Source organism: Mirounga angustirostris, unplaced genomic scaffold, assembly GCF_029215605.1.
Source record: "Mirounga angustirostris isolate CCGP_5_RB_7025 unplaced genomic scaffold, mMirAng1.0.hap1 SCAF_2, whole genome shotgun sequence".
Taxonomy (NCBI): Eukaryota; Metazoa; Chordata; class Mammalia; order Carnivora; family Phocidae; genus Mirounga; species Mirounga angustirostris.
In genome coordinates, this window is record NW_026991710.1 from 44,133,709 (window position 1) to 44,159,599 (window position 25,891).

General features: G+C 38.0%; 2 protein-coding genes across 5 annotated transcripts in view; both read right to left on the reverse strand.

Moving 5' to 3' along the window:
- NMU (neuromedin U) overlaps positions 1–25,891 on the reverse strand; it is a 198,925-nt gene that overhangs the window by 90,381 nt on the left and 82,653 nt on the right. For all 4 annotated transcript variants that reach the window (XM_045881112.3, XM_064584509.1, XM_064584510.1 and 1 more), the window contains one exon: positions 21,777–21,837. In XM_045881112.3, coding sequence (XP_045737068.1) covers positions 21,777–21,780 — 4 coding nt within the window. In that variant the 5' untranslated portion in view covers positions 21,781–21,837. The remainder of the gene's footprint in view (positions 1–21,776; positions 21,838–25,891) is intronic.
- LOC135363595 (large ribosomal subunit protein eL32-like) lies at positions 10,854–11,384 on the reverse strand. The gene has a single exon (XM_064584504.1). It carries the CDS (start codon positions 11,317–11,319, stop codon positions 10,912–10,914), a length of 408 nt encoding a protein of 135 aa, XP_064440574.1. The 5' UTR covers positions 11,320–11,384; the 3' UTR covers positions 10,854–10,911.

Consider the following 25,891-nt stretch of genomic DNA (forward strand, 5'->3'; position numbering starts at 1 on the left):
GGTCTGAGAAGACTGTAATTTAATTTAAGCCTCATTTCTCCAGAGCTTATCAAAAACGGAGTCAGTATAAAAGCCAGATAATGTGAGGCCAAATGAGTTTTGTTTCTGATTCTCTGCCTGAGCCCCATCCAGAAAGACATAGCATGGTGACAACATACAAAGGTCATAATCTGTCATCTTCCTTCACTGGTCACCACCTGAAGTTCTAGGAAAAGGTGTTTCTTCTTTTGAAGCATACAGTGAATGATAATCCATAAAAGTTACTGAAAAGTATTTTATAAATATACATGCCTGATGAAAATGACCAGCAATCGGGAAATATTTATTTAGCATGTGTGAGAGACTGTAGGAAGGATGAATGAGATGTGATCTTTGCCTTGAAGAAACTTCAGTCTGCTTTGGAAGACAAAACTTGCTCTTCAAATTGATCTCATTGCATTCTGAAAAATACAATGATCTATTATTTTTTTTAATGAACTAAATTCATGTAAGGAGGGGATTGACATGTTTTGCATACCTAATATGTGTCAGGTAATGGGCATATACTATCTCACTTAATCTTCACAGCAGTGCTACGAAGTAGATATCATTCTTCTCATATTGTAAGTAAGGAAAGGAAGGCAATACAGGCAAGATGACTTGGATAAGGTCATATAATCAGAAAGTGTCTCAAGAAGCCAGTACAGACCAATGACTCTGGGTCCAAAGTCCATGCTATTTTCATTACCACTGGGATGGAAAATGGGAGAAAAGAAATTGTGAGATCACTTTGAAAGAAAAAAGAATTTGCAAATGTTTATAACTGCTTGGATATGGATGATATTAAAATCAAGACTTTATTAACAAGACCATATAGTGCCTTTACTAAATTTTAATGAAATCTTCCATAAATGAGACAAAGCAGGAGCATCAGGAAACAGAGATCCAATTAAATGTGTTGAAAGAATCAGATTTGTTTATCCACCTATTTAAAAAGACTCAATAATTGGAATAAATGTATTACTCTTCTTTTATACAATGTTTTTAATGTTCGCATTTTATATTTTCAAGGCCACACTGTGGGGGGAAAAGCATTAGGCTAGAAGATATAGATTTGATTTGTAGCCCCCAAATTACTGTGGTATGATCTTGGGCAGCTCATTAATCACTTTGAATCTTATATGAATATTATTACCTACCTACTTCATAGAGCCAGCTATTCACCCACCCATCCATCCTTTAATTCAATTATTCATTCAGTATACATTTATTGAACATTTACTAAGTGCCAGTCACTGGAGACACTTCAGAGTTAAACTAGAATCAGCCTCCCCCTTCAAGAAACCCACAGTCTTGAAAGAGAGACTGAGGGGAGTATAAAGGAATGTAGTAAAATGTGGTGGGTCCTGTAAAGAAAACCTATCTGGCCACATTGGGCAGAAAAGAGAGGTCACTCCTACTTGGTAAGAGATGGACTGTAAGGACATCTCACAGGCACACTGAGAGAGGTAGGACAGAAATCATGAAAGAGGGGACACTTAAGCTGAGTATTGATAAAGTACAAGTAATTTTTCCCAGTGAATCCATGGTTTAATGTTGGGAAGGATGTTCCAGCCACAGGGAACCACATAAAGAAATACTCAAATATATGATATAGTGTAGTATTCAGCAAACTACATGCAGTTTGATTTCGCTGAAATGTAGTGTGGGAAGATGATGCAACTAGAGATGGGGCTAGAGAGGATAATTAGCCATGTTGAGAAGGTTTATTTTTATTCTATGGGTATTAGGAAATCTTTAGAAATCTACCAATTAGAGTGAAATGATCAGATTTGAGAAAGAGTACAGCTATAAAGAATCAGTATGAAAATATTGTAAGAAAACACATGAAGACCCATTGTAAACTGCAGATCACTATGTAAATCACTTTATAAATATTTGACTTTAGGGGCGCCTGGGTGGCTCAGTCAGTTAAGCGTCCGCCTTCGGCCGAGGTCATGATCCCGGGGTCCTGGGATCGAGCTCTGCATCGGGCTCCCTGCTCTGGGGGAAGCCTGCTTCTCCCTCTCCCACTCCCCCTGCTTGTGTTCCCTCTCTTGCTATGTCTCTCTCTGTCAAATAAATAAATAAAATCTTTAAAAAATAATAAAATAAATAAATAAATATTTGACTTTATTCTTAGTTCAATAAAAGTCATGATTTGCTATATTATAGACCATGTGTGATTGGTAAAAGATGAATTCTATGAAACTATGTGTTTATTTAAATAGATAAACTTATGAAACAAATTATTTTTCTTTAATCAGAAATGAATTCATAATAAATAACTAAGGAAACTTACAAAAATTCTACCTTGTTCTAGAACACTTATCTCAACAAAACATGTTACTGGTGAAGGTCCCTAAAAAGAATAAATCAAAATATTGATGCTGTTTGAAAATAACTAGTGTTGGTAAGGATATGGAGAAATTGGAACGCTTGGGGTGCCTGGGTGGTTCAGTCCTATTGAGCATCCAACTCTTGATTTCAGCTCAGGTCATGATCTCAGGGTCCTAGGATGGAGTCCCACATCAGGTTCTGCACTCAGCAGGGAGTCTGCTTGGGATTCTCTCTCTCCCTCTCATTCTGCCCTCCCCCTGCTCGTGCTCTCTCTCTCTCTCCCTCTCTCTAAAATAAATGAATACATCTTAAAAAAAAAAAAAAAAGAAAGAAAGAAATTGGAACCTTTGAGCAATGTTGGTAGGAATGTAAAATAGTGCAACCACTATGGGAAACATTAGGGCAGTTCCTCAGAAAATTAAAAATATAATTATCATATGATCTAGCAATTCTACTTCAGGGTATACATCCAAAAAATTTAAAAGCAGGGTCTTGTAGAAATAGTTGTACACCCACATTCATAGGAGCATTACTGACAATAGCCAAAAAGTAGAAGCAGTCAAAGTGTCCATCAATGGATGAATAGATAAATAAAGTGTGGTGTATCCATACAATGAACTATTATTCACTTCCTTAAAAAAAAAAAAGGAATTTTTTTTTAAAGATTTTATTTATTTATTTGACAGAGAGAGAGAGAGAGAGAGACAGTGAGAGAGGGAACACAAGCAGGGCGAGTGGGAGAGGGAGAAGCAGGCTTCCCACAGAGCAGGGAGCCCGATGCGGGGCCTGATCCCGGGATTCTGGGATCACGACCTGAGCCGAAGGCAGACGCTTAACCGACTGAGCCACCCAGGCGCCCCCACAAAAAAGGAAATTTTGACACATGCTACAATATGGATAAACCTTGAGGACATTATGTTAAATGAAATAAGGCAGTCACAAAAAGACAAATACTGTATGAATTCACTTATATGAGGTATATAAAGAAGTCAAATTCATGGAAACAGAAAGTAGAATGGTGTTGCCAGGTGCTACAGGGAGGGAGAAATAAAGAGTTGTTGTTTAATGGGCATAGAGTTTTAGTTTTTACAAGATGAAAAAATTCTGGAGATTGGTTATACAACAATGTGAATATATTTACAACAACTATACACTTAAAAATAGTTAAGATGGTAAATTTTATCTTAAGCATATATATCATAATTAAAAAATAAATTGATGATTGTTAATAGGTTAAAAATGCATTAAAGAGATGTATGAATAATGATCATCATATGAATGAGTTAGTTTAAAAACATTTATAGTGTGAAGAGTTTCTATTTCTGTGTTTTTTGGTTGGGGGAGATAGTGGTTTATAGTTAAAGAAAACATTATACACTATATTGCCACTAAATATTACATTAAACTAGTATGTGCTTTTGAAATATTAAGAAGGGAATAAAATAATTTTATCTATTACCCTGAATTAAATAGCAGCTTTAAGCAGAAATACCACAAATCCTTTGTGTATTCACAATCACCCAAAAATAAATTCAAGAACAGAAATTAAAGAGAAAGATATTCAAATGAAATTATGTAAAGATTATATTACAAGACAAACCAGCCTGTTACATAGGTCAAGCTCATTTCCTTTCAGTATAATGATGTAGGATTTGCCCTAATAAGTTGTGTAGATCTACCTTGCTTCTACACTTTTAGCAGGATAGTTAGAGAGGAATTATTTCCAACTTATCAACATGATGGCTTCCAAACCTGAGTGTGAATAAGGATCACCTGGAGAATTTGTGAAACTTGCAGGTCCCTGGGCACCATCTCCTTCCACCAGATTCTGATTCAGCAGGTCTGAGGTGAGGCCAAAGAATTTGCATGTTAGCCACACTGTAGGTGGCAGGGGGAGATTCTGATGCTTGAAATTCACAACCATAATTTGAGATAAACTGCATTGCAAATGATTAGTAAAAACAACCTATCCTACATGTAGCTTGAGTGTTCAGACACAGCTGAGAACGGGTCAATTTTAATAGACAGATTCTTTTTAACATCAAAAGAAAAATCCGTATCTTGTGATGTTTATCCTCTAAGCAAGGTCTCCAACAAATTGACCATGAGCCGCAGGTCAGACTTGAGGTCTAAGATGGCTGTGACTGTGACATGAACTTGAAGAGATTCCCAGCAGGCAGCAGTGTTGTCTATCAGCTCTTTTTCTGGAAACTCCTCTACTCTCCCCCAAACCCATAACAGATCATATTAAGAAATTTAAATTAGTTTGGGGGTGTCTAGTGGTGTCCTCTGAAATGACCAAAGGAGATGGAAGAAAGAAGGGAGACCTGTCAATGAATTTCAGAGCTAAAAGTTGATGCTTAGGGGGGTCTAACCTCTAAATTTACAGATAAGAAAACGGGTGGCAAAAGTAAACAAAAATATAAGCAACTTACTAAAAACCACATTAGTGGATTTCCCTGGACCCTACATCAAATAATAGTCTCACATCTTTTAATTCCTTCTATAATGTTGATCTCTTTCCACACACAATTATTTGCAAGAAGCAAACCAATTATATACATCTTTACTAATGGCAAAAGGAATTTTCACAGGGATCTGGGAACCTGGGATCTAGCAATCTGCCTTATAATTACATCATTTAAAATTTTTAATCTGACTTCTCTTTTTCCATGACTTCACTGGTCATGAATAATGACAGAGATGCAAATTTTCTTTCTTTTCTTTTTTTAGATTTTATTTATTTATTTGAGAGAGAGAGCGCACGACTAGAGGGGAGGGGTAGAGGGAGAGGGAGAAGAGGACTCCGCACTGAGCAGGGAGCCCAATGTGGGACTGGATCCCAGGACCCTGGGAACATGACCTGAGCCAAAAGGCAGACACTTAACAGACTGAGCTACTCAGGTGCCCAAAGAGATGTAAATTTTCTAATTAATTTTCACATATTATGGAAATAAGTCTGTCAAGTGAACAACAACAAAATATTGAGAAAATATTCTCATATTTGAAGGAAATTCATTGATCTTTTAAAATTTAAATTCAATTAATTAACATATAATGTATTATTAGTTTCAGAGGTAGAGGTCAGTGATTCATCAGTCTTATATAATATCCAGTGCTCATTATGTCATATGCCCTCCTTAATGACCATCGCCCAGTTACCTCATCTCCCTACCCTCCTCCCTTCCAGCAACCCTCAGTTTGTTTCCTATGATTAAGAGACTCTTATGGTTTGTCTCCCTCTCTAATTTCATCTTGTTTCATTTTTTTCTCTCTTCCCCTATGATCCTGTTTTGTTTCTTAAATTCCTCATATCAGTGAGATCATATGATACTTGTCTTTCTCTGATTGACTTATTTTGCTTAGCATAATACACTCTAGTTCCATCCACGTGGTTGCAAATGGCAAGATTTCATGTTTCTGATGGCTGAGTGGTATTTCATTGTATTTATATACCACACCTTCTTTATCCATTCATCTGTCAATGGACATCTGGGCTCTCTCAATAGTTTGGCTATTGTGGACATTGCTGCTATAAATATTGGGAAGTAGGTGCCCCTTCAGATCACTACATTTGTATCTTTGGGGTAAATACCCAGTAGTGCAATTGCTAAGTCATAAGGTAGCTCTATTTTCAATTTTTTGAGGAACTTCCATACTGTTTTCCAGAGTGCTGCACTATCTTGCATTCCCACCAACAGTGTAAGAGGGTTCTCCTTTTCCTACATCCTGACCAATATCTGTCATTTCCTGACTTGTTAATTTTAGCCATTCTGACTGGTGTGAGGTGGTACCTCATTGTGGTTTTGATTTGTATTTCCCTGATGCCAAGTGATGTTGAGCATTGTTTTATGTGTCTGTTGGCTATTCAGATGTCTTCTTTGGAAAAATGTCTGTTCATGTTTTCTGCGCATTTCTTGATTGGATTATTTGTTCTTTGGGTGTTGAGTTTGATAAATTCTTTATAGATTTTGGATACTAGCCCTTTATCTGATATGTCATTTGCAAATATCTTCTCCCATTCTGTCGGTTGTCTTTTGGTTTGTTGACTGTTTCCTTTGCTGTGCAAAAGCCTTTTATCTTGATGAAGTCCCAATAGTTCATTTTGCCTTGCCTTTGGCAATGTGTCTACAAAGAAGTTGCTGTGGCTAAGGTTGAAGAGGTTGCTGCCTGTGTTCCCCTCAAGGATATTGATGGATTCCTGTCTTACATTTAGGTCTTTCATCCATTTTGTGTCTATTTTTGTGTATGGTGTAAGGAAATGGTCCAGTTTCATTCTCCTGCATGTGGCTGTCCAATTTTCCTAAAACCATTTGTTGAAGAGACTGTCTTTTTTCCACTGGATATTCTTTCCTGCTTGGTTGAAGATTACTTGACCATAGAGTTGCGGGTCCATTTCTGAGCTCTCTATTCTGTTCCATTGATCTATATGTCTGTTTTTGTGCCAGTACCATACTGTCTTGATGATGACAGCTTTCTAGTAGAGCTTGAAGTCCAGAATTGTGATGCCACCAGCTTTGGTTTTCTTTTTCAACATTCCTTTGGCTATTCAGGGTCTTTTCTGGTTCCATACAAATTTTAGGATTATTTGTTCCAGCTCTGTGAAAAAAGTTGATGGTATTGATAGGAATTGCACTGAATATATAGATTATTCTAGGTAGCATAGACTTTTTAACAATATTTGATCTTCTCATCCAGGAGCATGGAACGTTTTTCCATTTCTTTGTGTCTTCCTCTATTTCTTTCAAGAGTATTCTATAGATTTCTGAGTACAGACCCCTTGCCTCTTTGGTTAGGTTTATTCCTAGGTATCTTATGGTTTTTGGTGCAATTGTAAATGAGATTGACTCTTTAAATTCTGTTTCTTCTGTCTCATTGTTCGTGTATAGAAATACAACTGATTTCTGTGCATTGATTTTATATCCTGCCACTTTACTGAATTCCTGTATGAGTTCTAGCGGTTTTGGGGTGAAGTCTTTTGGGTTTTCCACATAAAGTATCATAACATCTGCAAAGAGTGAGAATTTGACTTCTTTGCCAATTCAGATGCCTTTCATTTCTTTTTGTTGTCTGATTGCTGAGGCTAGGATTTCTAGTACTATGCTGAACAACAAAGGTGAGAATGGACATCCCTGCTGTGTTCCTGACCTTAGGAGAAAACTCTCAGTTTTTCCCCGTTGAGAATGATATTCACTGTGGGCTTTTCACATATGGCTTTTATGATATTGAAGTATGTTCCCTCTATCCCTACACTGTGAAGAGTTTTAATCTAGAAAGGATGCTGTACTTTGTCAAATGCTTTTTCTGCATCTATTGAGAGGATCATATGATTCTTGTCCTTTCTTTTATTAATGTAGTGTATCACATTGATTGGTTTGTGGATGTTGAACCAACCTTGTAGCCCAGGAATAAATCCCACTTGGTCATGGTGAATAATTGTTTTAATGCACTGTTAAATCCTATTGGCTAGTGTCTTAGTGAGAATTTTGGCATCCATGTTAATCAGGGATATTGGTGTGTAATTCTCCTTTTTGGTGGGGTCTTTGTCTGGTTTTGGAATCAAGGTAATGCTGGACTTATAGAAAGGGTTTGGAAGTTTTCCTTCCATTTCTATTTTTTGAAACAGCTTCAGAAGAATAGGTATTAATTCTTCTTTAAATGTTTGGTAGAATTCCTCTGGGAAGCCATCCGGGCCTGGAATGTTGTTTGTTGGGAGATTTTTCATTTCTGCTTCAATTTCCTTGCTGCTTACGGGTCTGTTCAGGTTTTTTATTTCTTCCTGTTTCAGAAACAAATTCCCCGCTGAGCAGGGAGCACAATGTGGGACTTGATTGGAGGATCCTGGGATAATGACCAGAGCTGAAGGCAGACACTTGACCAACTGAGCCCCCCAGGTGACCCGAGGCTCCATTTTTTATTGTATCTCATTAATAGCCTTTATATTTTGACTTGATTAGATTTTAGTTCTTTTATTTCTCCAGAAAGGAATTCTCTAGTGTCTTCTATGCTTTTTTCAAGCCCAGCTAGTATCTTTATGGTCATTATTCTGAACTCTAGTTCCAATATCTTACTCATATCCATACTGATTAGGTCCCTGTTAGTCAGTACTGCCTCTTGTTCTCCTTTTTGAGGTGAGTTTTTCTGTCCTGTCATTCTGTCCAGAGAAGAATAGATGAATGAGAGAACAAAACACTAAAATGGCAACAATGACCCTAGAGAAATATACACTAAACAAATCAGAAGAGACCCAAAACCAGAAAAAAAAAAAAAAAAAGAGAGAGAGAGAGAGAATATAATCAGAAAGGTGAAGAGAATACAGCAATTCACTGAATCCTGTGTGTATTTTGGTCTGTTTCTTAGAAAATTAGATCCCAAATTTGTAAAGAAAGAAAAACTTATATATGTACAAAAATAAAATTAAATACAATGAAAGGATAGAATGTAACTGTAAAGATGAAAATTAAAAACGACTTTAACAAAACAAAACAAAAAAAGAAGAAGAAGAAAAAGAGAGAGAATATGATCAGACAGGTGAAGAGAACAGAGCCATACACTAGATTCTGGGTGTATTTTGATCTGTTTGTTAAAAGAAACTGCATCCCAAAATTGTAAAGAAAGAAAAACTCATATATATGCAAAAATAAAATTAAATACAATGAAAGGATAGACCATAACTGTAAAAATGATTTAAAAAGATTTAAAGATTTAAAAAGATTTTAAAAAAGAGTTGATAAAATAAGAAATTGGTTCAAAAAGGAAAGAGAAAAAAATTAAAATTGAAAGACTAAAGAATCGTGAGAAGAAAAACCATGAATGCTATATACTATTTTCCCCTGGCACTGAAGTTTTGCAGTTCTCTATGACTGGTAAACTTGGTCTTAGCAGGATGTTCTTGCTGATCTTCTGGGGGAGGGGCCTGTTGCTCTGATTCTCAAGTTCCGCCCCAGGCGGAACTGCACTGCCCTTCCCCGGGAGCCAGGTTAAATAAGCAGCTCCGGATTGCTCTATGTGGCTTTTGTTCACTAAAGGCTTTCCGTACTGCTTTAGAGGATGAGAATGAAAATGAAGGCCTCCCAATCTCCAGCCCCTGAACTAAATGCTCTGGGGCCCGTCTCCTCATTGCACCCTCAGGGAAAAACAGTCAATCATTCCTGTCTCCCTGGTCTCCAGCTGCACACTGTGCTCACCTGGCCTGTGACTGAGCATTTCTATCTATCACATGACCCCGTTTGGAGTCTCCAAACCCTGCAGACTCCTGGGGCATGGGTGGGAGCATACCGGCACCGCTCCTCCTTGGGGGGAAGGCGGGGCTTGCTGGTTCCACTGCTTGCTGGGCCCCCGCTTGGAGAGGGGTCGCCTGACCTTCCCACAGTTTGCGGTATATAGCAAACCCAAGCTGAGAGCCCACTCCTGGGCTTGCTGACTGCAGCCAGCTTTCCCACTCCAAAGCCTGGGAACTCTGCTGCACTCAGGCACCCCCAGTCTCCTGTGACCCTGAGGATCCTGAGACACACTATCCCACCTAGGAATCTGCCCTGCTTGCCACCTGAACACCTTTCAGACAGGGATGTCCCTCACTGGAGCCAACTTCTAAAAGTTCTGATTTTGTGCTCTGCTGTTATATCAGTTTCTGGTAGCCAGCTGACAGAGGCTCCCTCCCCCACGGTTTACCTTCCTGTATACCTCCTGGTATTCACTTTTCCACACCTCCTACTTGCAGAAAGTGGTCGCTTTTCTATTTGTAGAGTTGTAGCTATTCTTTTCTTAGACCTCTGATTGAGTTCACAGGTGTTCAGAATGATTTGATAGCTGTCTAGCTAAATTTCTGGGACCACACGAAACTGAGGGTCCCCTACTCCTCCACCATCTTGGATCTCTTTGATCTTTTTGTTGATAAAGCATGTCATTTGTTTTTCATTGCTCCTAGATCTTTATTTTTATATTTTTTAAAGATTTTATCTATTTGAGAGAGAGCAAGAGAGCACAAGCAGGGGGAGTGGCAGAGGGAGCAGCAGAGGGAGAAGGACAAGCAGGCTCCCCATAGGGCTTGATCCCAGTACCCTGGGACCATGACTTGAGCTGAAGGCAGATGCTTAATGACTGAGCCACCCAGGTGCCCCTAGTTGCTCCTAGATTTTTATACTATATCACTCAGTGGCTGACTTGATAAATAACTCAATTGTAGCCATAGGTTAATAACAGTGTGACAGGAAGAAAAGACGCAGCCATTTTATATAGTCAGTGAGGACCAGAAAATGAAATCTATGCCCTTTATTGCAATTGAATAAGCAGATCACAGTGAAAATGGCATAAGTATCAGTAAAATGAAAAATTAGTTGATTCCTAGATTCAAAGCTGGGTGCTTCTTGTAAGCCACTTCCTACCCTTTCATCGAATAAGTCAAAACATAAATAACTGCGTGTACACACATACACATGTATATAATTATTTGTCGCTTTCATTTCACTATCATTCATCCAATTAATTCAATAAACTTTTTTTTTGTAGTTTTATGGTTTTATTAACACAAATATGACGTGCACAACAAGTTGTCTATTCATTTTCTTCGCTGCACAGCCTGGCGTTGGGATTGGTGACTCTGATTGCCAGCTGGGCTGCTCTTTCCACAATAGCTTTGCAGTTCTTGGAGGAGACATTGTGAGCAATCTCTGCACAGTAAGATTTGTTGCACATCAGCAGCACTTCAAGCTCCTTGACGTTGTGGACTAGGAACTTCCGGAAGCCACTTGGCAACATGTGCTTTGTTTTCTTGTTGCTCCCATAACCAATGTTGGGCATCAAGATCTGGCCCTTGAATCTTCTGCGCACCCTATTGTCAATGCCTCTGGGTTTCCGCCAGTTGCGCTTAATTTTGACATAGCGGTCTGACTGGTGCCGGATGAACTTCTTGGTCCTCTTTTTAACGATCTTGGGCTTCACCAGAGGTCTGAGGGCAGCCATGATGCCCAGTAACAGATAGCTGCCACCTCCACAGGCAGCGCCGAGGAAGAGGTAATTCAATAAACATTTACTGAGTGTCTACCAAGTGCCAGGCCCTAGTGTGAATAACACAGGAGCCAGTAAGACATATCAAGTTTCTGGCCTGCAAAGCTGATAACCCAGAGGGAGCAAGACAGACAATGGCAAGAAAACAAATAGATACACAAGATAATGTCAGAAAGTAATAAGCTCTCTGAAAGGTTTGATAAAATCATGGGAGCGACTGGGTGGAACGAGGTCATTTCAATGGGAGGGCCTCCCTGAAGAGGTGGTATGTGAGCCTGAGATGGGAACAAAGAGAAAGGGCCTGCCAGCATAAAGTGTGTGGGAAGAACATCCGGGCAGAGCGAACAGTGAGTACAGTGGTGAGCCCAGAAACAAGAATCAACTAGCCAGTGAGCACGGAGTGGGCCAAGTAAGTGGGGGGTGAGGTTGGCAAGAGAGGCAGCTGCCAGATCATGCTGGGCTCTAGGGATTATTCTGATGCTACATAAAAGTAAGGGTCAGAGCTTGGATCTCTCATTTCAAAGTCCCTTTGTTCTCCCCCTTGCCACTCTGCTTCAGTGGGGAGCATGGGAGGGAAGAGCCACTCACCCACATAAAACACAGGCTGACCGAGCTCTGGAAGGCATGGAAGAGATGACCATGCCCCAACTCTCACTCTGCCTTCCTGGATGTGGCTGCTCCCTGGGGTTCTCTTGCTCTGATTTCTATCATTCCCATCTTGTCCAAGTCCTTAAAGTATGGTGGTCCATTCATGGACAAAGAAGTATTCCTCCCCTTGTTTCTCTTTAGCAAATACTTCTGTCCTTATACGAGATGAGCAAACATTTTTAAAGGAAAAATTTACTAAATGTGAAGAGGAAAATAGATTTCTAAAGAATAGGTTTCTAAACACAAGATCCATCTATGCTCACTTACCCTCAGTGGACTGGCATAGACCCTCAGATATCTTGCCCAGCTTTTTTTCTGACCCAAGTTCTACCTGTCATTTGGCATTGGGTAATGGGGACCTGTCTGGTTTCCTGATCCTGGAAGGTGGTCTAACTATTCAGTCTGTGTCATCCTGAGACAAGTTCCCAAAAGAGTTTAATTAAACTTTGATTATTTAGTAAAGGAAACTATTTCCTTCTAATATATAAAAGAAGAAATGCACCTACCCTTCAGAGTTTACTGCGGTGATAATATATTAGATTAACTCCATAGACCTCTCAGGAAGATTGATCTCATTGCATTATACTCAATTTTCATATTTATTGAGAAAACCTCTCCACCCTAGATAATGCAGTGACATGCAAACCCATCTGCTTCAAAGACCCTTGGCTCATAAAAAGCAAAAACCATTAGCTTCCAGGGGAAGAGAAGGAACTATTCCACCTCATGGTCCCAGACAAAGACCCGCTGCCACTGGAAAAGAGATAGGAAATCCTCCAACCTCCCACAGTCCAGGAGCATGCTCTCTACCACTGAGGAAGAGGGAGAAATACAGGCTATCTGCTGTTGGAAGAGGGGAAGAAAACTTACTCAGGCCCAGGATCCTGCACTGATATAAAGCAAAGGTCTTCAACTATTGGAGGTGAGGTGAGAAATTTGCTCCTACCAAAGTTCCCCACAAATACAAAGCAAAGTACCTTGCCATGAAAGGGCAGAAAGACTGAGAAAGCCTTAGCACGGAGGCCCAGGCACACAGCATGTATCCCTCACTGCAAACAGAGCAGGAGAACTGAGAAAACCCATGTCCCCATCAGAACTATTGCACTAAGCAACAAGCAGTATCAGTATGCCACTTTGTGGGGAGTAGGGAAATAAGAGCATGAAGAGAAAACTTTGTGGCATAAGTGTGCAGGGCCCACTGAAGGCTGAGGGTGGAGCAGGAAAATTAAGAAGAACCGTTTCTTCATGCCAGGTTACATACCAAGTACAAGTATCAGTCATCCTCTGATGGAAGAATTTGAAGTCTATGTTGTACTTAAGGTAAGCAGAGCAATAATAAACTCAGCTAAACTACTGACTAACCTGACAGAAGAGGAAAACATGTCCATTTCCAGAGGCAACTACCTTTGACCTTAGTGTCTGATGTTGTTTTACACGTTTCTGACATTCAATTAAAAAATAAGAGACGCAAAAAGCAACTAAAACCAAGTCATTGTCAAGAGCTAAAGCAGCCAACTGAGGTAGAAACAGATGTTAAAACTAACAGAGATATGAATAATTATGATCAATGTTAAATCCTCTAGTAGAAACAATAGACAGCTTGAATGATAGATGGAGAATTTTAGAAAAGAAATGGAATATATATATAAAACAATCAAACAGAAATTCTAGAAATATGGGGTACCTGGGTGGCTCAATTGGTTAAACATTCAACTCTTGATTTCAGCTCAGGTCATGATCTCAGAGTTGTGATATTGAGCCCTGTGTCTGGCTCCTTGCTGAGCATGGACCCTGCTTAAGATTCTCTCTCCTTCTCCCTCTACTCCTTCTCCCCTTAGTCATGCACACACATGCTCTTCTCTAAAAAAAAAAGAAAGAAAGAAAAAGAAAAGAAATTCTAGAAATAAAAAAAAGCACAGCATCAGAATTGAAGAATTCTCTCAATAGACTTATACGCAACTGGATGTAACAGAGAAAAGGATCAATGAACTTGAAAATAAATCAGCAGAAATTATCCCAACTGAAACACAAAATGAAAACAAAGTGGGGGAAGAACAAACAACAATAACAAAAACAATAAAAACCCAGAACATCTAAGAATTTGGGGGACAATACCAAATGGTTTTATATGGATGTAATTGGAGCACCAGAAGGAGAAGGAAGAGAGAACAGTTCAATAGAAATATCTGAAGGGATAATGGCTGAGAATTTTTCCGAGATTAATAGCAACAACAAACACAAATCCAAAAAGTTCAGAAGAATCCCAAGTGAGAAAAATTAGGAAAAAAAATACATCCGATCATATTACAGTCAAACTGCTGAAAACCCCTTTCAAAGGGGAAAAAAATCTTGAACTGAGGAAGAAAAAAAAAGCATTACATATAGAGAACAGAGATATGAATGACAGCAGGCTATCAGAAACTATGTAATCCAAAATACAATATACAAATGTCTTTAAAATGCTTAAAGAAACAACAATAACAAAAGTCAACCCATAATTCCAGAATTTTATATCCCGTGAAATATATTTCAAAATGAGCATGAGAAGTGGGACTTCTGGAATGATGGAGTAAGGAGCTCAATGGACTCTTTAGCAAAGCAATTCAACTAGTGAAAAATAATTTTTACTTATTTAAAGTCTCTAGAAATTGTCCTAAGGGGATAGAGCAAATGGAGAAACATTCATTCAAGAAAATCTACTAAATATCAGTAAAAATAGTAGTATTTGAACCATAACCTACTTCACTATTCCCCCAGCTCTTCATTACAGAAACTCTATTCGTGTGCAGCCAAGAAAATGGGAGTTTCATCTCCCAGCCAGCTCCCAGGCTGGGACTATAGTTTCAGGCCAAGATGGACAGGGTGCAGATGTTTCTCATCTTTTCTAGGAAGCTCTATTCTAGGCAAGTCCGGCTAAGAGGATCAGGTCTCTCCTCCTCCACCCAGCCCTCTATTCATAAGGCAGAAGCTCTACCCCAGACACAAAAGGCCAGATGTGACTGGGGCCCCAATCACCACCACTCCAGCTCACTCACAGAGTGGAGGGTCCATGCCTGGAGGGGCAAGTTGAGAAGACCAGGGGCTGCCAACTCCTTCCCCCTCCTACCCCAGTGCATACTTATAGAGCAGGGGTGTCAGTCCAGGGAAAGCAGGTCCTCACATCCAATAGGTAGAGTAGGGCAAGGGTTCTGCCCTGGAGGAAAGGCAGGCCATAGGGACAAAGAGCTTTGCAGCTCTGAGAAAACTGACTTTATTTGGAACTGAGAGTGAAGAACTCCATGCCTAAGGGCATTGTTGAAAAACAATACAGATTTTAGGGGAGGGCAATTAAGAAGTGGCTGGCAGCTCCTTGACATAGAAAAACAGCAGAGCAGCTAGAAGTTTAATGGAGAGAATCAAGGAAAGAGGCAGTCATCATCAAGAGGTGTCCTGGGTCAGAGTCAACTCTGGGGGTCAGGAAGGCTGTGCAAATACACTCGGTTGCCCCCACTCAGAGCCATCAGGACATGGGGCAATGCTGAAAGCACTCCCCAAGCTGGACACAGATCCATCAACACAGGAGAGAAGACTCACTGGCCCAAGGGGCTTAAATCCAACCTCTGACCAAACAGAATGAACAGTGAGCTGCTCTAAGGGGCAACTCCTAGAAAAACAGGCTTAAAAATAACATCACAGTCATCCCTGACAACCTGTGCATGCCAAAGTTTGCATCCCCTGTAAGAGCAAATGCAATTAGAAGTAAGAGGCTTAATTCTCCCTGTTGAAAACAAGGGAAGAGATTTCCCTTGCTTCTCTTTTCTCAGGTCATTTACTTTAGAAAACTTTTAAGTGTAAGTACTTTCTCCTCTCTTTGAAATGTATATAAATCCCTTTGAAGACTAGATCAGCCTTTTTTTGCTGTGTGACCCCGTAATGTCTAGAAAGACCTGGGAGTCATCAAGGGAGAGACCACTCCTGTCTCCCAGTTTCTGCGGGAAGGTAGGAGTCTAAATTCAGTGGGGCCTTGTTCCAGGTTGCAAAACTACATCCTGTCATAAAGAGAAGTTTGTTTTCCTCCTGGATAAAGTCAACACAGATGGCCACTCCAATTACCAGGTAAAACGAGTATGAACTATGTGTGCCAAAGGTGCTGCCGAGTCCTCTTACTTGACAAGACATTGTCTATCTGGAAAACACGCACATAATTTGTTGTATCTGCTTGGTTATATGTCAGGGTGAGACTTCTTTCAGTCTTGGCCATGTCTTAGCGGATTGCCTGTGATACACGTGACATCCTGGTTTAATGCTTATTCAATGACAAAACTGTTTTCTCTCTCTCCTACATCTGTGGTGAGGTTTTCTGGGTTGGGAGAAGAGTTTGCTTTTAATTCTATTTCCCCAGCACCTCTCAGGAGCCATCAGGGTAGGAAGCTCCGAGCTACTAGCTCCGGGCTGAAAAAGTACAACAAAAGTTAACTCCCTGAACTCGAAACCACATCCCCCCAGTGGTAAAAGTTCAACCTCTAAGTGGCTAAGAAGGCTTAAGCACAAACTCTGACCAACTTTGTTCTTTTTCAAGATTGTTTTGGCTATTCTGAGTCCTTGGAATCTCTCAAGGAGATTTTGAAAACGACCCTAAGCAAAGCACCTATATTAGGGGATGATCTTATAACCTCAAACCTAACAGGACGTCAGCAAACACAGTTTGCACAGTAAATTTTAAAATAGTTTTAAAAACTACTTGCTTTGCTTATGAATGAGAAAACATTTACTCTCCCAGGAAGCTCTCTCTTTCTTCACTGCCTGTTCAAACCTTTTCCATTCATTAAGATTCAGTTCACATTCTCTCTGACCACTCCAGGTCACATTACTGCCCTTCCCTAAACAGTTACTTATCTACCATTTATATAAGGCAACAGAGTACTTATTTACATGTGGTTTTATTCTCAAATTGTGGCAGCAAAATTCCTCAAGGTTAGAGACAATGTCATAATCTTTTTTTTTTTTAATTCTTACCTGCTTTAATTTGAAACATCAATCTACATTTATTGGATTGAATACTACTCTTTAAAGTTTTTCTCAGACCTTGAGATACATTTATACCTTAAATAAATTAAAGAAAAAAATACATTTTCTTAGTTAGACAATCTAGTATAATGTTGGGCACAATGGTATGCAACTGACATCTTTGTTAAATTTAATTAGGAGGTGAGGGGTTGCAGCCTAATATCCTGAACATTTTTCCTTGTGCCAGGCAAATGACCTTGGTGTTTTGCATGAATAATTTTATGTAATTAAATGTAATAAAATGTGAATCACATGTTAACATTATTACACGTCTGGGAGGTGAAAATAAGATATATTATTTTTATCAACTTATAAATGTTGGTTAAACTGATTTAACTACATAAGAGTCTATTCCTCAGAGTCCTAACTTACTGTCTTGACCCACCCCATCACCATAAAAATCTCAAACTTAAAATATTCAGTATATTTTATAATATTGCTAAGAATATTCTCCAATAATTTATAGTGATAAGTATTTTTTAAATATGCTTACAAAAATTATCAGAAGCATCTAAAAATGCTTTCATTTTATGCATTTAAATTATGCCATGGAATAAATAATAATTTACTGCAAAACAATTATTTTATCTCTTTCTGTGGTGTCTTCCCTTGTACCTGAGAGTTTGCTTTATTCATATTAAATTCACATGACTGTCAAAATATTTAACTGTGGATGCCAGAAATATTTTTCAGATCAGGGCAAATAGTTAGTGGAATTTTTTTTATTATTTTTCTACAAAAATAGTTACTGGAAAATATTTGCTAAAAATATTCATTGTGAAATGTGGTAGAATGATTTAATGTTGGAACCACAGCTTTAACTCAAATACTGTTGGCATCAGTAAGTACATGAGTCATTAAGTGGAATAAAAAAGGTATAGCACTTATCATTCTTGAATTATTAAAAAGATTTTAGAAAGATACAAATTTAAACAAAGTAGCTTATAGTATACTTGTATGCCTCATAATATTTGGCACATTGTAACAATAAGTGGAAACTTTTTTTTTAATCACATTACTGTATGTATGACTGTCAACATTTCCAATGGTGAGATTTAATGAGTGATGGGGATAAGTTACTTGTATGTTAGTCTTTTGTAACAGGCTCAACTATCACATATTTTAAATATTGACTCATGCATCTACCTATCATCTGGATCTCTGCCTTTATGTTCACATGGTATTCTCCCTGTATGAGTGCCTGTCTCCAAATTTCCCCTTTTCATAAGGACACCAGTCATATTGAATTAGGGCCCACTCTAATAATCTCATTTTAACTTGATTACCACTATAAAGACTCTATATCCAAATAAGGTCATATTCTGAGATACTGCGGGTTAGGACTTCAATGCATAAATTTGAGGGGACCACAATTCAACCAATAACACTAGGATTATTGCCACTAGTAAAGCTTTCTGGATTTCCCAAATATCCTTGAATTTCATAAATGTCTTTCATACCAAGTATCCTTCATGCCAAGTCTATAAAATATTTTCATTAGTAATACCTCTAATTAAAGATAAGTATCTTAATTCAATAAGTAAACAATTGAGATTTAGCATATCAATTCAAGGAGATCGTCATTAATCTAGTATAATTACTTTATGGGCACTAGTGGGGATAAATGCTCATACAAGCTGTGGCATTGTGGAAAGACTTGCGGGCTGGAAGTTAGGAAATACAGAACCAGGTCCTAACTCTGACATTCACTCACCAAGGGACCCTTTACCATCTAGACTGCCACTGCCTCTTCTCATGGAGTTTATATGGTCTCTAAATTACAGAACATTCTCTGATTCCTATTCTATTTGTACTATTCTTTCCTATCCCCACACACCAGTATGAGCAACAGAGAGATAATGACATAAATAGACAAGCAAATTTGCAGCATCCGCTGACAGACAGATTTTTAGAAGTGGAAGACTTTTATCTACTGCTCTCATTTAACAGACAAGAAAATGGAAGCCTCAGGAGGTTAAGTGACTAGTCCTAAGGCACTTATAACATCATTCCTAGCTTGAATAACTTCAAAGGGGCAGCGGTCCTTAAATTGAATCCACAGACGTAGGGGTCCCCATGGATGAACTTCAAAGGTCTACATACCTCTTGAGAGTTTGTGTGCAAAAACTGGTGTGAATATGCATGTATATATTTCATTTTTTTTTCTGTTGGAAGGAGTCCTTAGCCTTCACCAAATTCTCAAAAGGATCTCCTTTGTTCAAATAAATCCTTAGCTCCTATGCTTCAATGCTTGGCATATAAGAGATAATTGGTAGCCATTAGTTGACTTATGTATATTGAATTCTTAACCAAGAAAAAGTTAATAACCACTGAAATAGAATAAAGTAGAATACAGTCATTCTCTGGAAATGATCCTCACTGTTTCCTGTTCTCATAATGTTCTCATAATGCTCTACCCGTGTGGAGTCTTTCGTCGCCCTGCAGTTCCAAGTCCTAGATGAATTATGCAATATGTGCTTGTCTACTAAACCAATTAAGAAAGATATTTAAATCACAATTTCATATCCTTTAGGAAATTATCCATCTTTTTATTTAACTTTACTATTTTATTTAATTAACAAGGGTTTAATGGCAGTTAATAAATGATATATTAATTAATTTAGGGAATTACTTTGTTATTTCAATTAATCTTAATTAATTAATCTTAATTTAAATTTTTAAATGCCTGTAATTTTCATTGGTCCCATCAAGTAAATCTGAATCTACAGTCAATTAAATCTGAGTTACCTTACTTTGCCATTAGTCCAAGTACTAGAAAAAATCCCCAGAGTATTCAGGACATGTGCTGGAACAATTATCAAAACAGGACTTTGAAAAAGGCAGGGTAATACCTTAGGCACAAAGCATGTGGTATTATAAGCAGAGAGCAGCAACACCATAGATTAGGTGCTCAATAAATATTTGACAAATCAATGAAAGAAAGAAGTAGCAGCTAATGCTCCCAAAAGGACAGAAGACCCTCTTGAACAGGTGATAGGACATCCATCAGTGGATGATGGAGGGTGATGTAATGGTTGAATCTCTATCAGAAAGAGCATGTGGTATTGTGGGACATTAATAAATGGCACCAAGTTAATGATGATCAATGTGGACATCAAATACAACTATCTGTATATAGTTATTAAACATTTCTTTTTGGTGACTTATTACTAAGAACTTGCAAATATGGAAGCAACCCAAAGTTCCAGAATGGGGCCTCAAGACAGAAGAAGTATAATACTCTGCAAGAAGCAGACCAGGCCATTTGTGCTGCAGATGGGTATGATAATGAGTTACATTTTTCTTAAAAACCTACAAATGTTATTTGCAATAATTTATACTCTTCAGAAGCATTTACAAGTGATGATTCACTTTGTCAATGAAGATTAAAAGCTGTCTTCTTTACAAAATTAGGTCTTACTCATACTTGTTCCCCAATTCCAACAAAGAGTAGCTGCTTAAGAAATGACTGGATTTACACTTATACATTTATTTATACTTATTTATTTATATACTTATAAACACTCTTTATTAAATATACTTACTTATGCTTTATTAAATATACTTATTTATACTTTATTAAATATACATATTTAATAAAGAGTGTTATTAAATATAATCAAGAAAGATCCTACAAAGTCTTGCTATTCATCTTATCTAGCTTGCTAGACTACCCTGTATCACAAAGAGTGGATTTCTCATCTTAGAAACTTCCCAAAAGAGTAAATTATCAGTTTAACATCTAGGTACCATCTAAAAATTAAAGAAACTAACACAGGAATTCTAGGTACTCCCTTGGTGAGTGCCAAGACAATAAGGATCTTCCTGTCTTTATACCCCCTGGAACAAAGATTCTTGATATTTTAGAGAGAAAAGAATCAGACTTTCAATGAGACATCAAATTTAAACCATTTATCTTATCTGAAGCTGACATTTCTTTGTGTTGAGTGTTATTTTCCTAGCAGCTGAGAATGAAGTCTTGGCAGAAACTGTGGATGCTCGAATAAGGTATTTTGTTGTTGCAAATTCTATTTTAAACTTATTCACATTATGACCCATTCCTTCGGTGGAAGACAAGGCACTTCTTGAAATGATGTTGTAGAAGGATATTTAATAAAAAAAGAAATGCCCGTTTTAATTTTTTTCTTTTTTATGGGATATTGAAAAATATTTTATGTAATTAATAAAAACAAATAAATATGGTAGATATAAATTGCAGAATTGTGGACTGCAATTCAGAAATACATTCCAATATTTGTGCAACATTATTACACAGAAATATTCTTACTTTCTAAACTTCTTCCAGCTACATCAAGAGTTGTTCTTGGTGGAAGAACAGTATGGAAATTTTTCAGGGTGGAAGAACCTGTCTTAATGACCACAGGAACGTATGGATATTTCCTCATAGTTAATCCAAGCAATTGCCAGCAACAACCCTAAAAAAAGACTATGGATAGCTGAGTATGAAAAAACGTGAAGTTCTTAAATGCACCATCTTCTATACTAACATATAAAGATTATTTAACTTACAACTTCAAAAAGGAGTTGATACTACTGAATCATTTCAGGTCACTGGGTAACCTGTGGTCAGGTTCAACTAGCCCCCTAGCTCTAGAGTCCATCACAAATATGAAAGTCATTTAGAGTATTTAATCATCGATTGTAGCTCTCTGCCCGAATTTTAACTGAAAAAGTTAATGCTTCTGTTGTGTACTTACACATGTGATGAATACAAGGAAATGAGAATTTAAGTTGTCAGAGATGATAGTTTTCCCGGCCCTGAAAGAAAAGAGGGTGTGGAATTCAGAGACCACTGAGAAAATTTATTTATTCATATAAAAATTATGACTATTGTGTGCTAGGCTAAAGATAAAACGAGCAAGGCAGAGATAATTGCTAATTGTATGGAGTGATATATTTTCTCCCCACAGGTGATTTCTGAGCATCTTCTATATATCAACATTGTAGATTTGGTGGTGGTGGTGGGAGAGTGGGGGAGGGGAGGACCCATAGTGCCTAGTCTTGAAAAGCAACAATAAAATCTATTTGTGGTAGAGATATTGAGGACACACAGCATTAAAAAAATGAAAGGAGACAACTACAAGACATTATTTAAGTAAACGTTGCAATGGCCTAGGCCGAATCATTATTTAAGAGTAAGATTATTTAAGTAGAGAAGTTAGACTTCAGTGCTCTGACACATATTTCCTTTCTGTGGGTGTCTGTGAGGCTCCCCGGCACCCTCCTGAGGTCTCCCTTTGACATTCACCATCCACAGCCTCAGAGTCAATCCAAGGCCAAATAACTACAGTAATTTGATAAACTAATTTCTACTAAAGTGTCATGGGAAATCGTTTAGGGTATTCTCCTAAATAAAAAATAAGAATTTTAACTTCAGCCCTGTGGAAACACGGAATAACAACAATGCCTTGTATTCTCATTGTGCTAAGTTATTCAAACATCAGTGCATGTTAGTGTGTCAGGCAGTAAAGGGCTATGAAGATGAGTAAGATGCTAACCCCATCTATGGGGGGCCTCATTGCTGTCCTCAGCTATTCATATCTGAAGCCAACACCTCTATAACTAACTTGTGTTGATATTAATTTCCCTGTTAATTGGCTTGTTTCCATTTATTCTACTTTATATGTGTCATATTTGGTTGTTTCACCTGTTACAATCCAACTTCCTTAGGAGCATTCCATCTCCTTAAAATCAGAAACCATGTCCTCCAGTCTTTTAGTCTTTTTTTTTTTTTTTTAACTCTCTTTATTCCATCTCCCCAGTCCCCAAGATAGTACGTTTTAAGCTATGGCTTTCTATCAAATAACAGATCATGAAAGCAATTTGTAAATCTCCTATCAACATCTTTATTTAATTTTTTAAAAGATTTTTTACTTTTAAGTAATCTCTATACCCAACGTGGGGCTCAAACCCACAACCCCAAGATCAAGAACCGCTTGCTCCACTGACCAAGCCAGCCAGGCGCCCATCCTATCAACATCTTTAAATGAAATAGAATAGAACCTAAGAGAAATGAAAATTCCAGAGTGCCTCACCCAAGGTGAAGGTAAAGATCTTTGTAGAACTCTGATACAGTGAGGGCTGTGTGTCAGTGTGTGTTAGGCTAAGATATAAAATGTAGTTCTTACTAAATTGTGGTCAGAACACTTGGGAAACATGGTCAGGTATTTAATAAATATTTGCCTGAAACCTTTTACAAATTTATTTGGATCCCCCTAGCAGTTGCTCCCAGGTTCCTGGCTTATTTCCCTTTGGCTTTGGCTGGTGGTTTCCCATGTTGGTTCCAAGCATCACCTGATGACCCCAGTTTCGACTCTGCCTGCTCCTTGGATCATAGGCTGACCCCTGCACACTCTCATCTACATCAACCCAGCATGGTGGATGCCTCTTGACACCCTTCCCCCACCCCTGCACTATACCAGATGCAACCTTGCGCCAAGAAAAAGCCCAAAAATGATGCTGGCAAAGCTCCTGGTATACATAAATGCATACACTTGACTCTTTTAGGGGGCAGGGTCTAATACCTTCTTTCTATGTTAAAATAAAGACTTTACTATATACGGGGGAGAAGACTCAGGAAATTAACAGTTTTTAGAGCTGCCTAGGAGTAAAACTCTAATTCATGGAGGAGGAGCACTTAAACTTATGATCTTAAATTAGCAACTCAGTCAAATTTTGAAACTAGAGCAGAAAAAAATCAGCATTTTTGAAGAAATAAGTCCTGTGAGAAAAAAATTCTAATTACTAGTTATTATCTGAGGTGATAGTTATTATAATAAAAATACTATTTTAAAAGGTCAATTAGAATCAAAATTATACTGCAATTATACTTTTCCTTATTCTTGCTTCATACATAAAGATATAAATTGAAAATTAAATTAAGTATTCTTATATTTTTAAGAAAATTCCTAATGCAGATGCTTTGCTTTTAAAATGGCCTAGAATGGACTTTCTTCTACAATTATTTTGGTCAAAATACAGAAACTAGTTACTGGTTTGGGGGAAATCTGTAGCTTTTTACATTGCTATGATAATAATCTACATTTTCACATATTTGTACAGTCATAACATTCTCCCCATAGTTTGCCCTGGAGCCATAAATGACTATGTTGGTGCCATCAGTTGTTCTTATGACATCTGGAAAATGATCATTATCTTATTTGCTGCCATTTAGCCAATGTAGAGAAAACAACTTACAAAGGCTGTTTCTTTTACAAGAGGCAGCTGTAACTTGATGAAAAACTGCCAAGGATTCCTTTTACTGGATAATCTATATTAAGTACACACAAGCTGGAATGGAGATGCCATGGAAAAATTGAGGGATATCCTGTCTCCCCAGCATAACTATATGAATGGTCCTACTGCCTTGGCTTGGAAACCACTGAACCTTGAAAAAAGCTTGGTGAAGAGCTATCAAGGTATCTATGAAGTCAGAAGGGAAGTCCTCGAATAAAAAATACTAGCACAGTTGAGAAATACACTTTTGCCCATTTTCTAGCATCAGTACTAGTAAGAGTGTGTAAATCAGTGAGAAGATAGGTAGGTAGGGGGCTAACTTACTAATACCAAACCTCTAGTGATGGTTTGAAGCTGATCCGAGTGCTTCTGAGGGTTGAACTGGTCCATAAGTCACAGCTCTGCCCTGACTCAGTTCTGCATTCCAGGAGAGCAGAGACTAGCATGTGGGACATGGCAAGTATCCGCTAAATGTTTGTAACAGTTGGCTTCATCTTATAGACCTATCTTTGTTCTCCTTTCATTACCATTTTCTCATTTATTTCCTATTTCTTCTATAGGTTTCCTTCATGGAAGGGACAGGAAGGCTTATAAATAAATACTACATAAAGAGAAGTGAAATGCTATTAAAGGTAAAAGGAAGAATGTAAATAGTGAGTGCCATAGAGGACTTATAAACCAATGTGCTATGGGGTCTCAAAGGATGTAGAAGTCAGACAGAGCATCCAGGTGAGGTTTCATGAAGAAGTGATTTTGACATGGTTATAAGCAATGCAAAGGAGTGTGGCCAGCAGAGAGGATTCTGAAAGATGAAGACAGCCAAGTGTAGTTCATTCAATAAATTTTACTCAGTTATTTACTGATTCTAAAAGAGAAGCTTAGAATGCAAACCATGACAATATAACCTGGAGTATCGGCATAAACAACAGTGAACCAGAAAGTCTATCTTTTCTTTTGGCCATGAAGAGAATAATGAGAGATTCCTGTTGAGAGAGGAAAACAAATTTATCAGAATTTAGAAAGATACTCCAGGCTATTATCTGAATTTTTAAAAAGCATCTGTAATTTCTATTATTCATCTTATGGTTGTCTTAGTCTATTCAGGCTGCTATAACAGAATATCATAGACTGGGTGGCTTATAAACAACACAAATTATTTCTCACAGTCTGGAGCCTGGAAAGTCCAAGATCAAGGTGCCAGTAGATTCAGTGTTTGGTAAGGACCCACTACCTTGTTCACATAGGCCATGTTTTTTGCTGTGTGGAATGGGGAAACTCTGATCTCTTGAGCACCTTATAAGGGTACCATTTCTATCCATGAGGACTCTACTCTCATGACCTAATACCTCCCAAAGGCCTCTATAAAACATCACATTAGGGATTAGGTTTCAACATATGAATTTGGAGGTAGGGGAGAGACACAAACATTCAGTCTATAAAAATGGTCAAAGTCAAATTGTATTACTTTCCAGTCTAACAGTTACTACTCTTGGTCCAATAGAACCCACTTATCATCTCCTTATATCTCATGCTCACCTCCACCTGACTGCTTGAACCTCACCTGAAAGTAATGTCC

Coding starts and splice junctions, on each gene's coding strand:
- LOC135363595 (XM_064584504.1), bottom strand. CDS start 11,319: ATGGCTGCCCTCAGACCTCTGGTGAAGCCCAAGATCGTTAAAAAGAGG.